The 21,043-nt window shown below is 40.7% G+C and overlaps 1 protein-coding gene across 2 annotated transcripts in view; it reads left to right on the top strand.

Annotated features, from left to right (window-relative positions):
• The window catches only part of ATP9B (ATPase phospholipid transporting 9B (putative)), a 448,810-nt gene that overhangs the window by 60,895 nt on the left and 366,872 nt on the right, over positions 1 to 21,043 (top strand). For both annotated transcript variants that reach the window (XM_040353855.1, XM_040353854.1), the window contains exons 4-5: positions 2,712 to 2,825; positions 8,206 to 8,314. In XM_040353855.1, coding sequence (XP_040209789.1) covers positions 2,712 to 2,825; positions 8,206 to 8,314 — 223 coding nt within the window. The remainder of the gene's footprint in view (positions 1 to 2,711; positions 2,826 to 8,205; positions 8,315 to 21,043) is intronic.

Here is a 21,043-nt window from a genome sequence, read left to right as displayed (position 1 = left end):
TGTGGGGGTCGGACCAACTGGTTTAAATGCCTGGCAAACATGGTGGAGGCTGTGTTGCTATGAAGTAAAAATTTGGCTTTAGACCAGCGCAGAGCTTTTTCAGTGTTAGCCGAGAGCAGAGAGTCCAATTCCAACGGCTTCTGGTCAATAGACCTCCTAGTAGACTCCAATTTCAGAGTAATAGGGTTTTTATATAAACTATCCAACTCTGCAGAAAGCTGCACAATTTTCTGTTTGTTGGATTTGTTACGAGCGGAGGCCATACTAATAAGCTCACCCTCCAGTACAGCCTTATGGGCCACCCAAACAGAGGTAATTGGAGTCTCGGGCAGATCATTGGAGGAAAAATATGTTTCTTTAGAACGAGACACTTCTGTCTCTATAACGGGGTCAGAGAGAAGAGCCTCATTGAGTCTCTAAGTGAAAGATGTAGGGGCTAACCTGATAAACTCTGTGGTGAAAGCGGTAATGTAATGGTCAGACCAGACACAATTATGGATAGAAGCTGAACTGGAGTTAGCCAAAATAACAGGGGTGGAGAGGATGTGATCCAATCTGGCATAACTATTGTGGGGGTATGAATAAAAAGTAAATTCTTTAGCTCCTATGTTAAAGTGGAGTTCCACCCATAAATATAACATTACATCAGTAGTTTTAAAAAAATGTCATTAGTCCTTTACGAAAAAAATGTTTTTTTTTTAGATGCCTTCAAAGTGTTGTTGCTAGGCAGAATAGTTAATCTTCCCACTTCCTGCACCTAGGTGCTTAATGCTTCCTAACCTACACCACACAGACTCCTGGGAATGTAGTGGGTGTAACTTTCCAGGAGTCTGTGCTCTCCCCAGTCTCAAAGAATCATGTGACTTGGACAGCACAGGTGCTGAAACCTGATCTGACACTGCTTGTGCAGCACTGAGCATGTGCGAGATTTGCAAGGCTGAAATCCAGGAAGTCATACAGTCTGGCTTCATGATGCACACACTTAAGATGGCCCCAGTCAATTTCTATTTTATAAAGTGTCTAAATGCTGTAACAACCTAACAAAACGGACCTTAGTTTACAGACTAACTTTACTAGAATACATTAAGCTTGTGTATTACAGGGGTATTTATATTTAAAAAGTGAAATTGTGGCCGGAACTCCGCTTTAAGGGCACGCCAAGTATCTATCAATTGGAAGTCCACCAGCTTCCGGGAAAGAGATTTAGAGAAGGCTTTGGAAACAGAGGAGGCGTGGCTCCTGTCAAGAGTGGGGTTAGCGACCATGTTGAAGTCGCCCCCAACAATCATGTGAGGGGATTGAAATTTCTCTAGAGTAGTCCGAAAAGACATGAGAAAAGAAGCCTTGGCATCATTTGGAGCATAGACACCCGCAATAGTACATTCTCTCATACCTTTGATAATAACAAAGCGACTTTCCTTATCTCTATAAATTTGCTGAATCTCCATAGGGTGAGAAGAGTGCAGGAATATGGCGGCGCCTCTGCTCTTAGAGAAGTGTAGAGTATTCAAGCCCTGCGGGAAATTCTTATGGAAAAATTTGGGGCGGGATGCCTGAGAGAAATGGGTTTCCTGGAGTAACAACATTTTAGCCCCAAGTTGTTTATAGTGCCCAAATGCCTTTTTCCATTTCGCAGGAGAATTAAAGCCTTTAACATTATGTGATATACAATTAATAGCCATAATTATTCAGTAGAAAAAAACAATCAGGAGGGGGACAGACATACCTCTGAGGGCAAGACCAAAAAGGGGTCCAGATGGCAACCTCCCTTTTTATATATATATATATATATATATATATATATATATATATATATATATATATATATAAATTTTATATATTTTTATTTCAAATTATATATATATATATATATATATATATGGCAACCCCCCTGTTTTTTATTAAAAAAAAAAAGTTTTTTATATTATTATTATTTTTTATTTCTTTTATTTATATATATATATATATATATATATATATATATATATATATATATATATATATATATATATATATATATATATTAAAGGTCTCAGAGGTCCCCAGGGCCCCATGTGGCACACTCCCTTTTTTTTTTTTTTATAAATGTTTATATTTTTATTTTTGTTTATATATATTTTTTTATTTATTTTTTATTAAAGGGCCCAGAGGTTTTTTTTTTTTTTTTTTTATAATTTGTGTGTGTGTATATATATATATATATATATATATATATTTATATATATATATATATATATATATATATATATATATTTATTTAATAATAAATTATATATATATATATATATATATATATATATATATATATATATAATTTATTATTAAAGGGCCCAGATGGCAACCCCCCTTTTCCTTTTTAAAAAAATATATATATATTTTTTATTTATTTTTTTATTTTTATTAAAGGGCCCAGAGGTCCCCAGGATGGCTACCCCCCCTTTTTATATATATATTTTTCTTTATTTCTACTTTTTTTGTAAAGGGCCCCCCCGCTTCTCAATTTCAGGCGGCAGCATCCCCCCCCCCCCCCCCCCGGTTCTCTGCTCCAGGAGGGCCTATGCCTGAAACTGTGTAAGGGGCCCCATAATTCCTGATGGCAGCCCTGCTAGGATTGCCTCATAAAATTATATACAGAAAATATATATTAGTATGTTGGGAAATTACTTTTTTGTTACTGTGGTTCATTATTTTTCCTGTGTTTTTTCTTTAAGGTTTTATATCAGCAGTTCAAATTTTTCTTGAATCTGTATTTTCTGGTAGTTGCCTGCTCACAGTTTGTATCTGCTCTGAAAATAGGCTACTTATACACCTACTGGGCACCACTGGTAAGTACCCTTTGTCCCTCTTTTTTCCCAATACATTGAAAGACTACTGAAATATGTTTTGAACCCTTGTTCCTGACTGTGAAATGTGTGTGTTTTTTATTTGGTTAACAAAACTAAGCAATTTACTTGAAATATACATTTAGGAAGGAAGTATTTTTTGCCTTGTTACATATTCCACTGTACAATTTATGCACAATACTGTGTCCTGCAGTAACCTTTTATTCAACAGACCAGAGTAGTCAGGTACTATAATTTTAAAGGTCAAATCCAAATGAAACAGGTTTATTTTTTAAAAGGAAGGCTTAAAATGTATTCCTACTTTTGCTGTCAAATTTGAGAAAACCCCTACTATACAGTGGGTAAAATATTTTTTTGATCCTCTGCAGTTTTTGTAATTTTACCCACTTACAGAGAAACAAAGGGACTTTTTTATTGTTATCATAGATGTGTTTTTTAAATGATAGAGACAAAATATCAACCAAAAATCCAGAAAAAACACACAATACAAACGTTATAAATTGAGTTGCAGTAATGTAAGTAAAATAAGTATTTAATCCAACCAACAATTAGATTTTAACCAACACTAATTCTAGCTCCCACAGACTCACTACAGTATGTGGTCATGTGGTACACAGATTTATCCTGTCAATTTAAGAAGGTGCTCCTAGGTCAATTTGTTATGTTTATAAAAGACACATGTCCACAGAATCTTTCTTCCTTTCAAATCTCACTATCATGGGCAAGACCAAAGAGCTGTCAAGGGACGTCAGGGACAAGATTGTAGACCTGATTATGACCGGAATGGGCTACAAGACTGTCGGCAAGAAGTTTGGTGAGAAGGAGACAACTGTTGGAGCAATTCTTTGCAAATGGAAGAAATACAAAATAACCATTAATTGCCCTCGGTCTGGAGCTCCATGCAAGATTTTGCCTCATGGGGTAAGTATGATCATGAGAAACATGAGGGATCAGCCTAAAACTACACGGGAGGAGCTTGTGACTGATCTCAAGGCAGTTGGGACCACTGTCACCAATCAAACCATTGGTAACACATTACACTGATCACAAGGTCTCTCTCCTCAAAAAGGCACATGTACATGCCAGTCTGAAGATTGCCAATGACCATCTAAATGAGTCGGAGAAGAATTTAGATTTTTGACATTAACTCGACTTGCCGTGTTTGGAGGAAGAAAAATGTTGACTATGACCCTAAGAACACCATCCCTACAGTCAAGCACGGAGGTGGAAACCTTTTTCTTTTGGGCTGTTTCTTTGCTAAAGGTACAGACTGACTTTGTCACATTGAGGAGCAAATGGATGGGGCTAAAATAAAATCTAAAATCTTAGATGGGAACCTTCTTCCAACTCAGCCAGAACACCGAAGATGGGTCTTCCAGCATGACAATGACCCAAGACATACTGCCAAGGCAACAAAGAGTGTCTCAAAAAGATGCACATTAGGGTCATGGAGTGGCCTTGCCAGACTCCAGGCTTAATCCTAAAGAAACTTTATGGAAAGAGCTGAAACTTCTTGTTCCCAAGCGACAGCCAATCTGTAAAGAAGAGTAGGCCATAATCCCTCCTGTGATGTGTGCAAACTTGGTAACTAACTACAAGAAATGTCTTACCTCTGTGCTTGCTAACAAGGGTTTCTCCACCAAGTACTGTCATGTTTTGCTTGGGAATTATATACTTATTTTACTCACTGAACTGCAACTCAATTTATAACATTTTTATCATGTTTTTTTTCTGGATTTTTGGTTGATATTTTATCTCTATCATTTAAAATACACCTATGATAAAAATGATAGACCCTCATTTTTTTGTAAGTGGGAAAACTTTCAAAATATGCAGGGGATCAAATAATTATTTTCCCCACTGTATGATTGTGTTAATATTCACATAGCATACCTTAAATAAATGAATTTAAAAAAAATACGTATTTTTTTTAAAATATTTCTTATCTTTTAGATCAGTGATCGCCAAACTACGGCCCTCCAGCTGTTGCGGAACTGCACATTCCATAAGGCATTGTAAAATTCTGACATTCACAGACATAACTAGGCATGATGGGAATTGTAGTCTCTTAACAACTCAAGGGCCATAGTTTGGAGACATCTAAAAAAGGTATCTGGAGATTTTATGTTATGCTGTTATGGGGACATGTATTAAATATAACGTAGGTGATATCCCAATTTGGCTGCAAGAGGAAATACCCTTTAAAACCTCTCTCCACTTTTCATCTCCGTCTTTGGCCTCATTAAAGCAATTTCCCTTCACTTCATTTGTCAGTGATGCTCTCTGTGTGTTAAGGTGTGACAAGGTATCACCAGGGCAAATATATTGCCAAATCGCCCTGTGTGATATAAACAGCAGCTAGAGATGTAAAATTAACTAAAGGCTCTGACCTGAGAAACACACAAGTCTATATCCATACTGCCATATTTATTTTACCCAATAGAAAAAGTAACCTTCTTTTGGCACTGTTATTTTCCTTACTGCAACATTTTCTAATAAAGAGAGCCCTGTGTATGCTCATATGTGGAACTTTTTCATTGGTTAATTTGAATAATATTTGACGATTTAGGAAACCATTAAGAATATTTTATAGTTTAACCACATTCTGTACACTTCATTAGTTGCACCTTTACAAATATATGACATTTAGGAAATAATTGATCTGTAAAATTTAGACACCTGGATAGTTTCAGTATATTGAAGAAGGGGAAAAAAGAAATTCAAATCTATGCAAGAAGGTCCGAGAAAGATAACTATGATTAAAGTTGTTGCTAAAGTGGCTGCCACTTCATTAACATTCTCTTTAAAATGGAATGCCTGCAAGTAAGATAGTTAATACTAACTACTTATGTTGTCTTTGCAACCGAAGATATATATAGATATAAAACAAGCAAGATTTGATTACATTTTTTGTTTATATTTTGATACGTTCACACGGGCATTCAGGTCCACCTGTCAGTTTATTCGGGGACCTGAACGGACGCTCCATGCTTGTCTATGGAGCATCAGATGTCAGCTGTGACTATATCCGCTGGCATCCGATCCGATAAAATCAGACGGCTGGCAATATGTCCTGGTGTATCGGATCGAGTGAGATCTGATGAAAATGGACATGCTGTCCGTTTTTGTCTGATCTCTTCATAGACGAGCAGCGGCACTCAACAAGACCCTCCCCACTCAGTGAGCAGAGAGGGACCTACCATCCACTGGCTAAGCGGAGCTCAATGGAGAGATCTGCCGCTGAGCTGGCGGGTGCTGCTGATGGATCCGTCCCTGTGTAGAAGAGGCCTAAGCCTCTGTTCACATCGTGGAGGTGTGACCACGCAGCCCATTGATTTCAGCGAGCTGCCCTTCTGCTAGAAACACAGGAAAAAAGGTGCCTACACTATTATAAAAATTGTTTTGCACCAAAACGCATGGTACTGCTCATTGCAAAATGTGTGCGGTTGCCATCTAGAGCTAATAGAAAATGGGCAGTGCATTTTTGTGCGTTGTGGTGAAGTGCGCAATTTTGCATGTGGTCCTGCACTAGTGTGAGCAAAGCAAATTATATTTGTGGGCATTTGAAATGCTCAATTGTACCATGAAGATATGATTAGCTTGTTTTACTCTAATCCGCTAGCATTCTTACTAAAAAAGAGTGCTTTGATTGAATGACTGGGGCTTTTTCATGTTATTGGTCACCCATCGAAACAAGACCATTGTCATTTTATCAAAGGACACTTTTTACAATTACATTTTTTTGTATAGAATTTGACCAGGTACACTAAACCATGAAGGTAGGTGCTCAAGCAAACCACCCCTGTTAATATGGTACAAACAAGAATCACAAGCAGCAATAAAAACAAATTATCTGCTAAGCAATATTAAAAAGTAGAACTAATAGGCAACATGTTTTTCTCATTTTAGATCTGTGTCCCAATGGGGAGATTGGCCCTCACGTCCTCTACCCATAGCCAAAACAGGAAGTGAGAGGAAATCTCTGCAAAGTAAAATAATCTCTTGGGGGCCCCCCAGGTTACCAGAACTATTGTCCCCTTTGGAAGATTTCCCTCCTATTCCTTTTCTGGAGACAGCCCAAAATGTGGGATTTTCTTTTACTTTCACTTTCAGTGATCATGGTAAACTGGACAAATAGAGAGAAAACCAACTCTGTCCAAAACCCCCCAAAAATATTTTGCCTTTAGATATACTTAAAACCATTGTCAGAATTCATTGTTTTGAAGAGAATTTTACCTAATTGTGTGCCTATGTGACAGGTGCTAGTCAGCACAGCCTTAAGGACGCAGATAGCATTTGAAATCTGAATAAAGTACTTACATCTTTCTGCAATCTAACCAAAAACCGCATACAAACGTTTTGGCAAAGGTTGGATTTTAATCCATGACATTACTAGTATTTGTATTTTATTTATTTACCTAGTGTTTAATCGTGTGGAACTTATTTTAAACTAGTTGTAAAGTCAGAAGTTTTTTTTTCTTCCTAACAAGTGTCAAACACAAGGCCCGCGGGCCAAATCCGGCCCTCCAGGCCATTTCATATGGCCCTTGCACCTCTTCTGCAGCTGCAGGAGAGCTCCAGCCCTCTTCTGGTCCTCCTCCAGACACCTACTTTCTGCTTTCAAGCAATGCATCCAGCTTCTTCCCAGCAGCAGCATAAGGAAAGGGGGTGCACTGTGATGTAAGGGAGAGTGGGGGACTCAACTTCTGATGATGGGGTGGCTCTTGACATCTAATGTAAGAGGAAGGGATGTGCTGGACATCTAATCTTACAGATACAACCGGCCCTTTTGAGAACAATCGTAATGCTGATGCGGCCCACGTTAAAATTGAGTTTGACACCGCTGTCCTAATGCATTAAGATTAAAAGCCTTCTGTGTGCAGCATCCCCCCTCAGCCCCCCTAATACTTTCCTGAGCCCCCTTTTTATCCAGTGATGTCCATGAGTGCCTCTGCAGTCCGGGACTCTCCCTCCTGATTGTCTGAGACACCACAGCAGTGGCATTGGCTCCCGCTGTCAGTCAGTTAGCCAATCAGGAGAGAGAGTGGGCGAGGCCAAACCACAGCTCCTTATCTAAATGGACACAGGGAGCTGTGGCTCGGCTCAGGTGCCCCTATAGCAAGCTGCTTGCTGTGGGGCACTCAACAGGAGGGCCGGGCCAGGAGAGCCAAAGAGGGACCCGAGAAAAGGAGGATAGGGGCTGCACACTGCAAGACCACTGCACAGAGCAGGTAATTATTACATGTTTGTTATTTTTATAGAAAAGAAACTGAAACTCTACAATCACTTTAAGTTATGTTTTTTTAAGTAGTTTGTAATATGCTCTCCAACATATTATCATATGTATTTATATTTATTTTAGGGGTTTGTTATTGCTGTTACAATGGTAAGAGAAGCAGTTGATGAGTATCGAAGATTTAAAAGGGACAAAGAAATGAATTCACAGCTATACAGCAAGCTTACCATTAGAGGTTAGTAATGTGTTCTCTGGCTATTCTCATTTAAAGGAAGAGCTTCAGATTATTAGAATTGCATAATGTAAACTAGCTAAAGGATCAGGAAAAAAATGCTTGCTATTTACAGGAAAGAAGTGATTAGCTCTTTCTCAGCACAGCATACTGTAGCTGAGAAAACTTGAACCGTTAAAAGTGCTGCTGTTTATTGATGCAGTAGTAACTTTGCCTGCTTTAATTCATCCAATCTGTCTCATCATTCAGCATTATGTAATAGATATAAAATGTTTTAGTGCCATAAACTGGGTTACACGGGCTCCAGTTTAATCACACTCTCGTTGTCTGCAAAGAAGGAAAGGCTTATGTTACTGTATTTTCTTTCTTCCAACCCTTGTTGGCAATCGGAGGTCAGCCATTTCTTGTAGTTGGCCACCAGGTTTGCACCCATCTCGGGAGGGATTCTGTCCCACTCCTCTTTGCAGATCCTCTCCAAGTTATTAAAGTTTTGAGGCTGACATTTGGTAACTCAAACCTTCATCTCCATCCACATATGTTCTATGGGATTAGGGTCTGGAGACTGGCTGGGCCACTCCAGGACCTTAAAGGGGTTGTAAAGGTAAAAAAAAATGTTCCCTAAATAGCTTCCTTTACCTTAGTGCAGTCCTCCTTCACTTACCTCATCTTTCGATTTTGCTTTTAAATGTCCTTATTTCTTCTGCAAAAAATCCTCTCTTCCTGTTCTTCTGCCTGTAACTCCACACAGTAATGCAAGGCTTTCTCCCTGGTGTGGAGTGTCGTGCTTGCCCCCTCCCTTGAGGGGGAGGGGGCAAGCAAGAGAGTCAAGACGCTCTCTACATTGCAGATAGAGAAAGTAACTGTGTGTTAGTGGGCGTCCTGACTCTCCTGCTCGCCCCCCCCCTCAAGGGAGGGGGCGAGCACGAGACTCCACACCAGGGAGAAAGCCTCACATTACTGTGTGGAGTTAGACAGAAGAACAGAAAGTGAGGATTTCTCAGAAGAAATAAGGACATTTAAAAGCAAAATCGAAGGATGAAGTAAGTGAAGGAGGACTGCACTAAGATAAAGGAAACTTTTTGGGGACATTTTTTTTTTACCTTTACAACCCCTTTAAGATGGTTCTTCTTGAGACTGAAAAAACGAGAATTTGTGGAAATTGTGTTTGTGTGTGTGTGGGACTGCCAAAATCCTAAACATATAAATGAGGACGAACATGCAGCACGTGCATGGAAGATGCTGCCCCCTTGGATTTTACAGGCAGAGAATGAGAGTAATTTTAATGAGTAAAAAGCAACTTGGTGGCAAATTTTATTGAGTACAAAAGATATATTGTATAGAAATCGCATTAAAATTTATAAGGTATACAAAAGAACCACAGATACAAAAATACATATTTCAAACTGAAGGCTAATGATCCAGGTACTGCCAAAGTCTATGGTCAGTCCAAAGTGATTAATAGCTTGCATCCCAAGGAGGTTTGGGACTTTGAATGAGGTATATGTATATGTACATGCATCAGTGAATACATTGAGTATAGTACACACATGAACAGCATATTATAAAACATAGGCATGTAGTTGTCAGTTCCTAAACATATTGTAAGAAAGTAATCCTCCATATAAAGAACCTGAGAGCATAAGGCCATGGCCCATGGGTAAAACATATTGAATCATTGTTAGAACGACGCGTTTCATGGCAGTGTGGCCATTCTTCAAATGCATAATACATTAAATCTGCGGAGAGACATAAAGAAATCACATATATTTTCCGATCATGCAAACCCTGATAGGGGAAGCAGACACATTTGGTATGAAATGTTTAGAAAATGTCAATCTCTTATATTACTTGCATGTTTGGAAGCATGTGGAGGTATGCACACTGGAGCAATTGGGCCAGCTTGTGTATCTAAGCATGGGAGCTGAGGCTGGGTCTGTAGCAGAGCTGGGAGCAGAAAAATGGGTGTGGTTGCCGAAGACAGGCATGCCTGGCCAGAGCACTAAGGGCTGGAATCTGGAGATAAATGAAAATATATATGCTAGTATAAAACCCAAGTGAGTAGCAATAAATAAAACCCCCAGACCAGATGAATGTAACAAGAAGAGTGAAGGGTGGCAAATAAGTGCATATGCACGTACCCATAGCATGTGCAGGGTTCCTTCTGTTCCCAGTGTCGCAAAACAAGACCCCCCCCCCAAAACCCACCAGTGGTCACAGAGGAGGTGGGGGGGACATCTGTGAGCATTGCAGCTCCCGGAACAAAGGCGCAAGCCAGCTCCAAAGACCCCAGTTGTGCAACCTCTGAGGCCCTGTACACACGATCAGTCCAAACCGATGAAAACGGACTGAAGTTCAGTTTCATTGGTTCACCGATGAAGCAGACTGATGGTCTGATGTGCCTACACACCATCAGTTCAAAAATCGATCGAGTCCAACGCGGTGACATAAAACACAACGACATGCTGAAAAAAAATGAAGTCCAAGCATGCGTCGACTTGATTCTGAGCATGCCTGGGTTTGGAACCGATGCTTTTGCGTACTAACCATCGGTTTTGACCTATCGGTCAGGCGTCCATCGGTCCAATTTTAAAGCAAGTACTCTGTTTCTGGACTGAAGGACTACAGACCGATTTGCCGTACACACGGTCGGTTTGGACCGATGAAACTGAACTTCAGTCCGTTTTCATCAGTTTGGATTGATCGTGTGTACAGGGCCTTGTAGCTTGCATCCCGACATGTTTCAGAAAATGAATTGCATATGTAATTTCCTTCATCAGGGGAAGCGATGCCCCGAATCGATCGCCACGTTTGCAACCACATGAGGCGCCCAGTTAAATTGCACCATGCAGATTATACCGTCTCTAGAGGTTCATATAAATTATAGAAAAAAGAGGATCTATAAAGCTTATAAAGTAGGTATGCAAACACACAACTGCCTATAATGGCAGAACAGGGCATAGAAAGCCCTAAGTTGCCGGTATCAAAATGGTAAAGTTACTTTACAGATGATGGATGTGCAAACGACGCAGGAGACACGCTTAAACTGAGACATTCCAGCTGCTTGCAAGCATCTGTAAATAGAAGGTCACCTGAGGAAATAAGCCACTCCTTACAGGGGGTTTGGTGCTGGTTGTCCAGCGTCATCAGCTGTATGAAAAACGGTGATGCTGGACACTGAGCGTCTCTGACGTGGAGGCGTGCGGTGTGGCCCCGCCCATAAGGGCGCGATGACATCGCGCATCGACGCTTCACCAGTGGGAAACGATCTCCAATGGCGTGGAAAACGCCATGTAGACCAATGAATACCCCTCACGGCACCAAAGCCCGCATGGAGACAGGATGAAACCTGGCGACCAGCAGACATGCACAGTGGGAGCTTACCTGCCGGGTGGTGCAAGGGAGGTGACAGAACTCGGGAGCAGCACGGTGCGCCACCCAATGGTCTGGGTGGAGAGCAACAGCCAGTGTGTTTACAATTGCAAAGGATTTTACAGACACAAGGCAACATGCAGATATACAGATGATAATGCATATTCCAACCCCCCCCCCCCCCCCAAAAAAAAACCACACCAAAACAAGTGAAATTGAAGGAATTTGAAAAATTTGAGAAACAAAATATATAAAAATATGTATCAGATTCATTGATTCGATATGTATGCAGACAAAGAAAGGTGGAACTTTAAACAGTACTGCATCCTCAGGAATAAATCCACAACTATAAGATATAGAGTCAAATTAAATTTTATTGCTTACAAAAAAAAAAAATATCTTAAAATCAACATTCTCTGTAGTATGCCTAATAATATCCCAAATTGCTATGAATCTCACCCTGTAAATGACATCATAACAGGTCAGAACTAACAATCAGGCATACTACTGATTTGTTTTTCAATTATCAGTTTTTTTGTACTTTTTATCTTGTAGTTGTGAATTTATTACGCAGAACGCAGCCCCAATTAAAGTCACACCTTTCTTTTTCTGTAGATTGATGTTGTCAATTTTGGTATGTGGTGCATGTAAACTTGATAAATAGGTTGTAACAATATTTTTGTTTTAACATGTTTAGGCTGGTTCTTGTATGTGCAGATATTAGGGCTCTTGTATACAGAAACACAGAAAAAAAAATCTCCATAGCCACAGCTGCGGCATAATTGTGCCCATTGACATGCTTTACAGAATATGCTGTGCATGATTATATGTCAGCACTTGCGTTACACATGTTTGGGCATTTATGCGAGTATAGCCGCATATTCTGTAATTCACGTCTACAGGCACAATTACACTGCATCTGTGGCTCCTGGGCTCCTTAACAAGAGCCGTGTGTTACTCTGTACGGCCATAAGCCCTAATCTGCAACTATATGCAGGAGTGAAATTAAAATCACGTTTTATAAAAATCGCTGACTGGTAGGATTTTTAACCATCTCAGTCTCTCCTGTCATAAATGCTTCCCCTGCCTGTCAGCTATTATGTACTCTGAGATGCACCTGCGCAGCGCATAGCATATTTCTAGCACCGCTCTGTGCCATGATGATGGGACTCCCATGTGCATGCGTAGTGTGAGTGAGTGTCATCGTTGCAGCCCAGTAATTCAAGTGACCGAACAGGATGTAACCCAGAAAGAAGACTGGGAGAAGATAAAAGTGCCCGGGACCAGCCAATGCACTGACAGCACAGCACCTGAGGACATCATTTGATAGGCAAGTCTGTCATTAATGTGCTAATATGCAGTGCATACTAGTACATTATGGCATAATGAAAAAAAAAGAGTTTAATTCCACTTTAAAGTGGAGTTACACCCATTTTAATAATCCAACATTCACTTGTCCCAAGGTCCAGCAATGCGGGTGCAGGAAGCCTCGCTCCTCTACGAGGCGCCCCGTGTTCTAACTGTGGGCACCCAGCTGTGGCTTCACAGCTGGGCGCGCACTGCGAATGGCCGGGCAATCTTCTGGGACCTGAGACGTGTCCCAAAAGATTGCAGGTAGGGGGAGAGGTGAACTTCCTTCCGGTGCCGCAAAGCCAGAGGAGGAAGTGGGAGCTGGGTGCCCTTAAAAACAGGGTACCGGCTCCTCCCCCAAAAAAATGACATGCCAAATGTGGCGTGTCAGGTGGTCAACGTCACTTAAACCGGAAGTTCCATTTTTGGGTGGAATTACGCTTTAAGGAGGTGTCCTTTTTATCTGCATCTGAGCTCAGCAGTGAAAAAAGTTTTAATTTTCTTATAAATATTTTTCCTATTTAACCCCTTATTTGCCTCTATTTAACCCCTTCCATACAGGGCGTTTTCACCCCCTTCCTGCCCAGACCAATTTATAGTTTTCAGTGCTGTTGCACTTTGAATGGCAATTGCGCAGTCATGCAACACTGTACCCAAACTAAATCTTTGTTTTTTTCCCCCCACAAATAGAGCTTTCGTTTGGTGGTATTTGATCATCTCTGCGGGTTTTATTTTTTGCGCTATAAACAAAAGAAGAGCGACAATTTAAAAAAAAACACAATTTTTTACTTTTTTATTTAATAAATATCACAATTTTAAAAAAAAAAACATTTTTTTCCCTCAGTTTAGGCCGATACGTATTCTTCTACATATTTTTGGTAAAAAAAAATCGCAATAATCGTATATAGATTCGTTTGCGCAAAAGTTATAGCGTCTACAAAATAGATGATAGATTTATGGCATTCTTATTTTTTTTTATTTTTTTACTAGTAATGGCGGCGATATGCGATTTTTTTATTGTGACCGTGACATTGCGGCGAACACATCGGACACTTTTGACATGTTTTTGGGACCATTCACATTTATACAGTGATTAGTGCTATAAATATGCACTGATTACTGTGTAAATGTGACTGGCAGGGAAGGGGTTAACCACTAGGGGGCGCTGAAGGGGTTAAAATGTTCCCTATAGTGTGTTCTAACTTTAGGGGGAGGGGACTTGCAAGGGGAGGAGACCGATGTGTGTTCCTCTGTACTGGGAACACAGCATTGGTCTCCTCACCTCTGACAGGAGGTGGATCTGTGTGTTTACACACACAGATCCCCACTCCTGCCGTGATCACCGGCAATCGCGGGTGCCCGGCGGCAATCGCGGCCGCCGGGCACGTGCGCCGGGTCACGAGCGGTGCCGCGGGCGCGCGCACCCTAGAACGCCGGGAAAACAGGACGTCATATGACGTCCTCCTGGATCGAGGGAGGGTTCCTGCCGGGGTCATTTGACAATGCGCCAGTAGGGAAGGGGTTAAAGTAGTTGAAAGCACAGCATATCACATCACCAACAGACCTAATTGTTTGTATACAATGATTGAGTATAACATTATGACCATAACATTATGTCAGTTAGCGTTAACATTGATTCTCTTGTTATGGTGGCATATGAAAGTGAGTGGGAAACATTAGGCAGCAAGGGAATTTGTCCCTGAAGTTGATGTGTTAAAAGCAGAAAAAATGGGCAAGTATAAGCATTTGAGCGACTTTGACAAGGCCAAATTGTAATGGCTAGATGACTGGGTCAGAGCATCTCTAAAACTGCAACTCTTGTGGGATGTTCCCAGTCTGCAGTGGTCAGGACCTATCAAAAGTGTTCCAAGGAAGGAAAACTGGTAAACCAGCGACAGGGGTGGCCAAGGCTCATTAATGCACATGGGGAAAAAAGGCTGGCCTGTGTTGTCCGATCCAATAGAGTAGCTACCATGGCTGGAAAAGTTAATGCTGGGTTTGATATAAATAGACCTCTAGTTGATATAAAGTTAACACACTGGTCAAATGTGATCTATCTAGCTCTTTCTATATTATTTTGGTATCTTAACCACTTGCTTACTGGGCACATATACCCCCCTCCTGCCCAGACGAAATTTTAGCTTCCGGCACTGCGCCACTTTAACTGACAATTGCACAGTTGTGCGACGTGGCTCCCAAACAAAATTGATGTCCTTTTTTCCCCACAAATAGAGCTTTCTTTTGGTGGTATTTGATCACCTCTGCGGTTTTTATTTTTTGCGCAATAAACAAAAAAAGAGCAACAATTTTGAAAAAAAATTAAATGTTTTTTACTTGTTGCTATAATAGATATCCAAATTAAAAAAAAAAATAAAAAAAAATCTCAGTTTAGGTTGATACGTATTCTTCTACATATTTTTGGTAAAAAAAATAAATAAATATATCGCAATAAGCGATAAGTTATAGCGCCTACAAAATAGGGGACAGAATTATTATTATTTTTTTTACTGGTAATGGCGGCGATCTGCGATTTTTATTGGGACTGCAACATTATGGCGGACACATCGGACACTTTTGACACATTTTTGGCACCATTCACATTTATACAGAATCAGTGCTATAAATATGCACTAATTACTGTATAAATGTGATTGGCAGGGAAGGGGTTAACACCAGGGAGCGAGGAAGGGGTTTAATGTGTAGCCTAGTGAGTGTTCTAACTGTGGGGGGAGGGGACTGACTGGGGGAGGTGACCGATCTGTGTCCCTATGTACAAGGGACACAGCATCGGTCTCCTCTCTCCCTGACAGGACGTGGATCTGTGTGTTTACACACACAGATCTACGTCCTTGTCTGTGTAACCGCCGATCGCGGGTACCCGGCGGACATCGCGGCCGACAGGCACACGCAACGGCATCTCAGTAATGTGGCGGGCACGCGCGCGCCCCCCAGTGGCTGGAGGCCGGATGCCGTATATAGACGGCCTCCCGGCATTTGGGATCCACACTGCGGCCGTAGAAAGTCGTCAGGCCGGCAGGAGGTGGTTAAGCAGTGACAAAGTTCTTGCCAAATCAACAGGCCAAAATGTAATGTAAATGTATCAGAAATGTTAAAATTGCTCCCAGGTGCTCAAGTGGTTTATATATACAGTTGTGCTCAAACTCTTGCTTACCCTGGCAGAAATCGTGAAATTCTGGCACGGATATTAAAAATATGACTGATCATGCCAAAATTTCACGAAGTGGAAAATTCAGGGATCTCTAGATACCAAGCCAAGGTCAGGTAGACCAAGAGAGATTGCAGGCACAACTGCCATAAAAATTGTTCACGATACCAAACAAAACCTGCAGGTAACCTCAGGTGAAATACAGCCTGCTCTGGAAAAAGACGGTGTGTGGTTGTTTCACGGAGCACAATATAACGATACTTGAACTAAAATGAGCTGCATGGTCAAGTTGCCAGAAAGAAGCCTTTACTGCACAAATGCCACAAAAAAGCCTGGTTAGGCATGTCGGGATGTTGTCAGGCATATTGTAGCTGGGCTTTTTTTAAGCATTAATTGGGCCTTTTTTTGGTTGTAGAATTGTAATGGCTATCTCCTGGCTTTTGTTTATTTTGTATCAATAAATAACTGGCTTAAATAGTAAAAAAATATAATTTTTAAAACCAGCATCTTACCCCCAAATATTCAAAAAATGTATTATTCTACTTCTGGCATTCCCAGTAACACCGTACAGTGCTTTGGAAAATTTTTCATAACCCTTGAAATTTTCCACATTTTGTCATGGTCCAATCAAATCTTAAATGTATTTTATTGGAATCTTATGTGATAGACCAACACAAAGTGTCACATAATTGTAAAGTGGAAGGAAAATGATAAATGGTTTTCATTTTTTTTTTTAATAAATAAATACGTTATGTGAAAAGTGTGTCGTGCATTTGTATTCAGTCAATACTATGTAGAACCACCTTTCTCTGCAATTACAGCTGAAAGTATTTTTGGTCTCTACCACCTTTGCACATCTAGAGAGTGACATTTTTGCCCATTCTTCTTTGCAAAATAGCTCAAGCTCTGTCAGATTGGATGGAGAGTCTTGCCACAGATTCTCAATTGGATTTAGGTCTTGACTTTGACTGAGCCATTCTAACACATGAATATGCTTTGATATAAACCATTCCATTGTAGCTCTGGCTGTATGTATGTTTAGGGTCGTTGACCTGTTGGAAGGTGAACCTTGACCCCAGTCTCAAGTCTATTGCAGACTCTAACAAGTTTTCTTCCAGGATTTCCCTGTATTTGGCTCCATCTATCTTTCCATTAACTCTGACCAGCTTCCCTGTCCCTGCTGAAGAAAAGCATCCCCACAACATGATGCTGCCACCACCATGTTTTATGGTGGTAATGGTGTGTTCAGGGTGATGTGCAGTGTTAGTTTTCTGCCACATATAGTGTTTTGCTTTTAGTTACATCTGACCAGAGCACCTTCTTTCCACATGTTTGCTGTGCCCCCCACATGGCTTCTCGCAAACTGCTAACCAGAATTCTTATATCTTTCATTCAATGATGGCTTTCTTCTTGCCACTCTTCCATTAAGGCCAGGTTTGTGGGGTACACGACTATTAGTTGTCCTGTGGACAGATTCTACAACCTGAGCTGTGGATCTCTGCAGCTCCTTCTGAGTTACCATGGGCCTCTTGGCTGCTTCTTTGATTAATGCTCTCCTTGCCTATCAGTTTAGTTGGATGGCCATGTCTTGGTAGGTTTGCAGTTGTGCCATCGTCTTTCCATTTTCCGATTGGTGGATTGAACAGTGCTGCTCCGTGAGATGTTCAAAGCTTGGAATATTTTTTCTATAACCTAACCCTGCTTTGAACTTCTCCACAACTTTATCTCTGACCTGTCTGGTATGTTCTTTGGCCTTCATGATACTGTTTGTTCACTAAGGTTCTCTAACAAACCTCTGAGGGCATCACAGAACAGCTGTATTTATACTGGAATTAAATTGCACACAGGTGGGCTCTATTTACTAATTAGGTGACTTCTGAAGGCAATTGGTTCCACTAGATTTTATTTAGTGGTCTCGGAGTAAAGGGGGCTGAATACAAATGCACGCCACACTTTTTACATATTTATTTGTAAAAAAAATTGAAAACCATTTATAATTTTCCTTCGCAATATGTGCCATTTTGTGTTGGTCTTTCACGTTTTTGGTATGTATACTCTTTAAAGGCACTGTATGTCTGTATATTTGATAACAACCCATAGTAGGGACAAAGAACAATAGTGTGTATTTTTTATCTTACCTAAAACAAACTAGCACTAAATAAAAAAGTTGTATTTTTTTAATTGTACACAAATATACTGACCCTGACCATTTGTCCCTTACTTTGACCCTGACATTGACAATAACCTAGATCAAGTTTTGATATATCATTCAGAAGGAGAAAGAGTAAATCCAATCGCATGCTTTTACAGTAATCGTGATCAGAAGCCGGTTCTTTCAGCTCTCGGTTGTGGTACAAGACCCAAAGCTGGCATTGATCACTCATCTGTCTGGGTGTACGCTTCCAGCTCAAATTCAGTGCACATATATGCAGAGTCTCCAAAAAAGCCCCACCTTTGTGATGTTGGCATCAACGGGTTAAAAGATAACTTGGAAAAGAAAGAGAGAAAGTCACCTTCAGATGGAAAAAAAGAAAACCGTTTCCACTGCATTCACTAAATATCTTCTACAAAACCTACTGTGCTAGAAGCCTTTATTCCTAATTGAGTTTTGTACTTAGAACTGTGCACAGAACAATTATAAAACAAAGAGTTTTCCAACATAGCTGTAACAAAAAATAAATAAGACAACTTTACACTGAAGCAGGCATTGTTTGCATCTATGCATAGTTTAATCTGCAGAAAACACAGAACATATCATAGACCATATATGAGTCCATACACTCAAAGTGTTCTCAAATGATCTGTTTTTCTTAAGTGTTTAGATTAGTTTCACTGTTGGGAGCATTTAGTTCCAACAAAGTACAGCACTTATATCTTATCAGTTACCAAGAAATTGTGAACAATTTGCAAATCACAATTGAGACATTGTTTGTCGAGTAATTTAATCTAACTATATAAAAGTGATTGTCTTATGAAACATTGGTCAATTTAGTAACATCATTTTCAAAAGCAATCGCTTCTTTTCTTAATGGAAAAAGGTATGTAAACTTGATTACTCTGAATGCAAAATAGCATTAATTTAATTTGCATATGTTATGCTTACATTGAAAGTAAAGGGCCAGTGTGAAACCATGAGTGTTTTTCCCACGTACAAAGAGTCAACTCTTTATACAAGTTTTAGTATGTTCCAAGAGTGAGCTATCCAAAGTTTAGATACTAGAAATAGAAAATGTAATCTCTTACTGGTTCGGGGGCTTTGGTGATATATTTGAAAGAGGCAGGGTAGTAGCGTAACAGTCCAGGTACACCTTCTTTGCACACTATGGCCTAGATTCATGTAGGGCGTATGAATCGTAACCCGACGTGATTGACGTTTTGAACGAACCGCGCATGCGCCGTCCGTGGACGTATCCCAGTGCGCATGCGTCGGATAGAATGCTTAAGATACGTCGAACACTGCCTATGATGTGAACGTAACTTACGCACAGCCCTATTCGCGTACAACTTGCACAAACAACATAAAAAGATACGCTTGTTCCGACCTCCATACTTTGCATGGGCTGCGCCACCTAGAGACCTGCTTTATCTTTACGCCGGCGTATGTCTTACGTAAACGGCGTAACTAAATGCGACGGGCGCACGTACGTTCGTGAATCGGCGTATCTAGTTAATTTGCATTATCGACGCGGAACTCAACGTAAGCGCCAGCTAGCGGCCAGCGTAAATATGCACCCAAGATACGACGGCATAGGAGACTTACGCCGCTCGTATCTTGGCAGAATGTATGCGTAACTGATTCTATGAATCAGGCCCATACATACGACGGTGCTCATTCGGACTTACGACGGCGTATCTGGAGATACGCCGTCGTAAGTCTTTGTGAATCTGGGCCTAAGAGTACAGAAAAACACAGTTAAAGTGGTTGTTAAGCCATTCTAACCTGTATGCACCATCAGCACTGCCTCCTATTGTAGTGCCCCTCTCTGTGTATATTAATAAAAATAAAGGCTACAAATACCTTATTTCAGAGCAGAGATCGTGATCACATGACCGGCCGACTTTCTCCATTCCTCCTCTCACAGATGCAGCCTGAGGGGCCGAGATTCCCTCGCTGACGTCAGTCGGGAGGGGAGGAGGAGAGAGCCGGTCAGTCATGTGATCGCGATCTCGGCACTGTAATTGGGTATTTGCAGCATTTATTTTTATAAATCACACACAGAGGAGGACACTGCAATAGGAGGCAGTGCGGATGGTGTGTATAGGTTAGTGTTATGCAAGCAGCAGGAGGGGGGGGGGTGGCACTGTCATAAGCTGACAGGCAGGGAGGGGGGAGTAGGAGACAGATAGCAGGGCTGCGGATGACGGAGGACCGTAAACTGACCATTGTGTCGGGACTCAGCAGCCTTGATACACCGTGGTCACTTTACATAGGGGAGGGTCGAAACTGGCAGGATCAGACAGGTTTTTTAGGTGTTACAAGGGGCCAAATGACACAGCACAAGCACTGTGTCATATAACATGCTTTAACTACTTCAGCCCCAGAAGGATTTACCCCCTTAATGACCAGGCCATTTTTTTGTCGTATTGTACCATGTTGTACCAAAAACAAAATGTATGTCCTTTTTTTCCCCACAAATGGAGCTTTCTTTTGGTGGTATTTGATCACCTCTGCGGATTTAATTTGTTGTGCTATAAACCAAAAAAAAAGCAACAATTTCGAAAAAAATATATTTTTTGCTTTCTGCTATAATGCATATCCCCCCCCCCCAAAAAAAAAAATGTATTCACCAGTTTAGTTCTGCTACATATGTTTGGTAAAAAAATAGCATTAAAGTGGTAGTAAACCC

This window comes from Rana temporaria, chromosome 5 (genome assembly GCF_905171775.1).
Source record: "Rana temporaria chromosome 5, aRanTem1.1, whole genome shotgun sequence".
NCBI lineage: Eukaryota > Metazoa > Chordata > Amphibia > Anura > Ranidae > Rana > Rana temporaria.
Note: the sequence above shows the minus strand (reverse complement) of the source record. Positions and strands in the feature narration are given on the sequence as shown.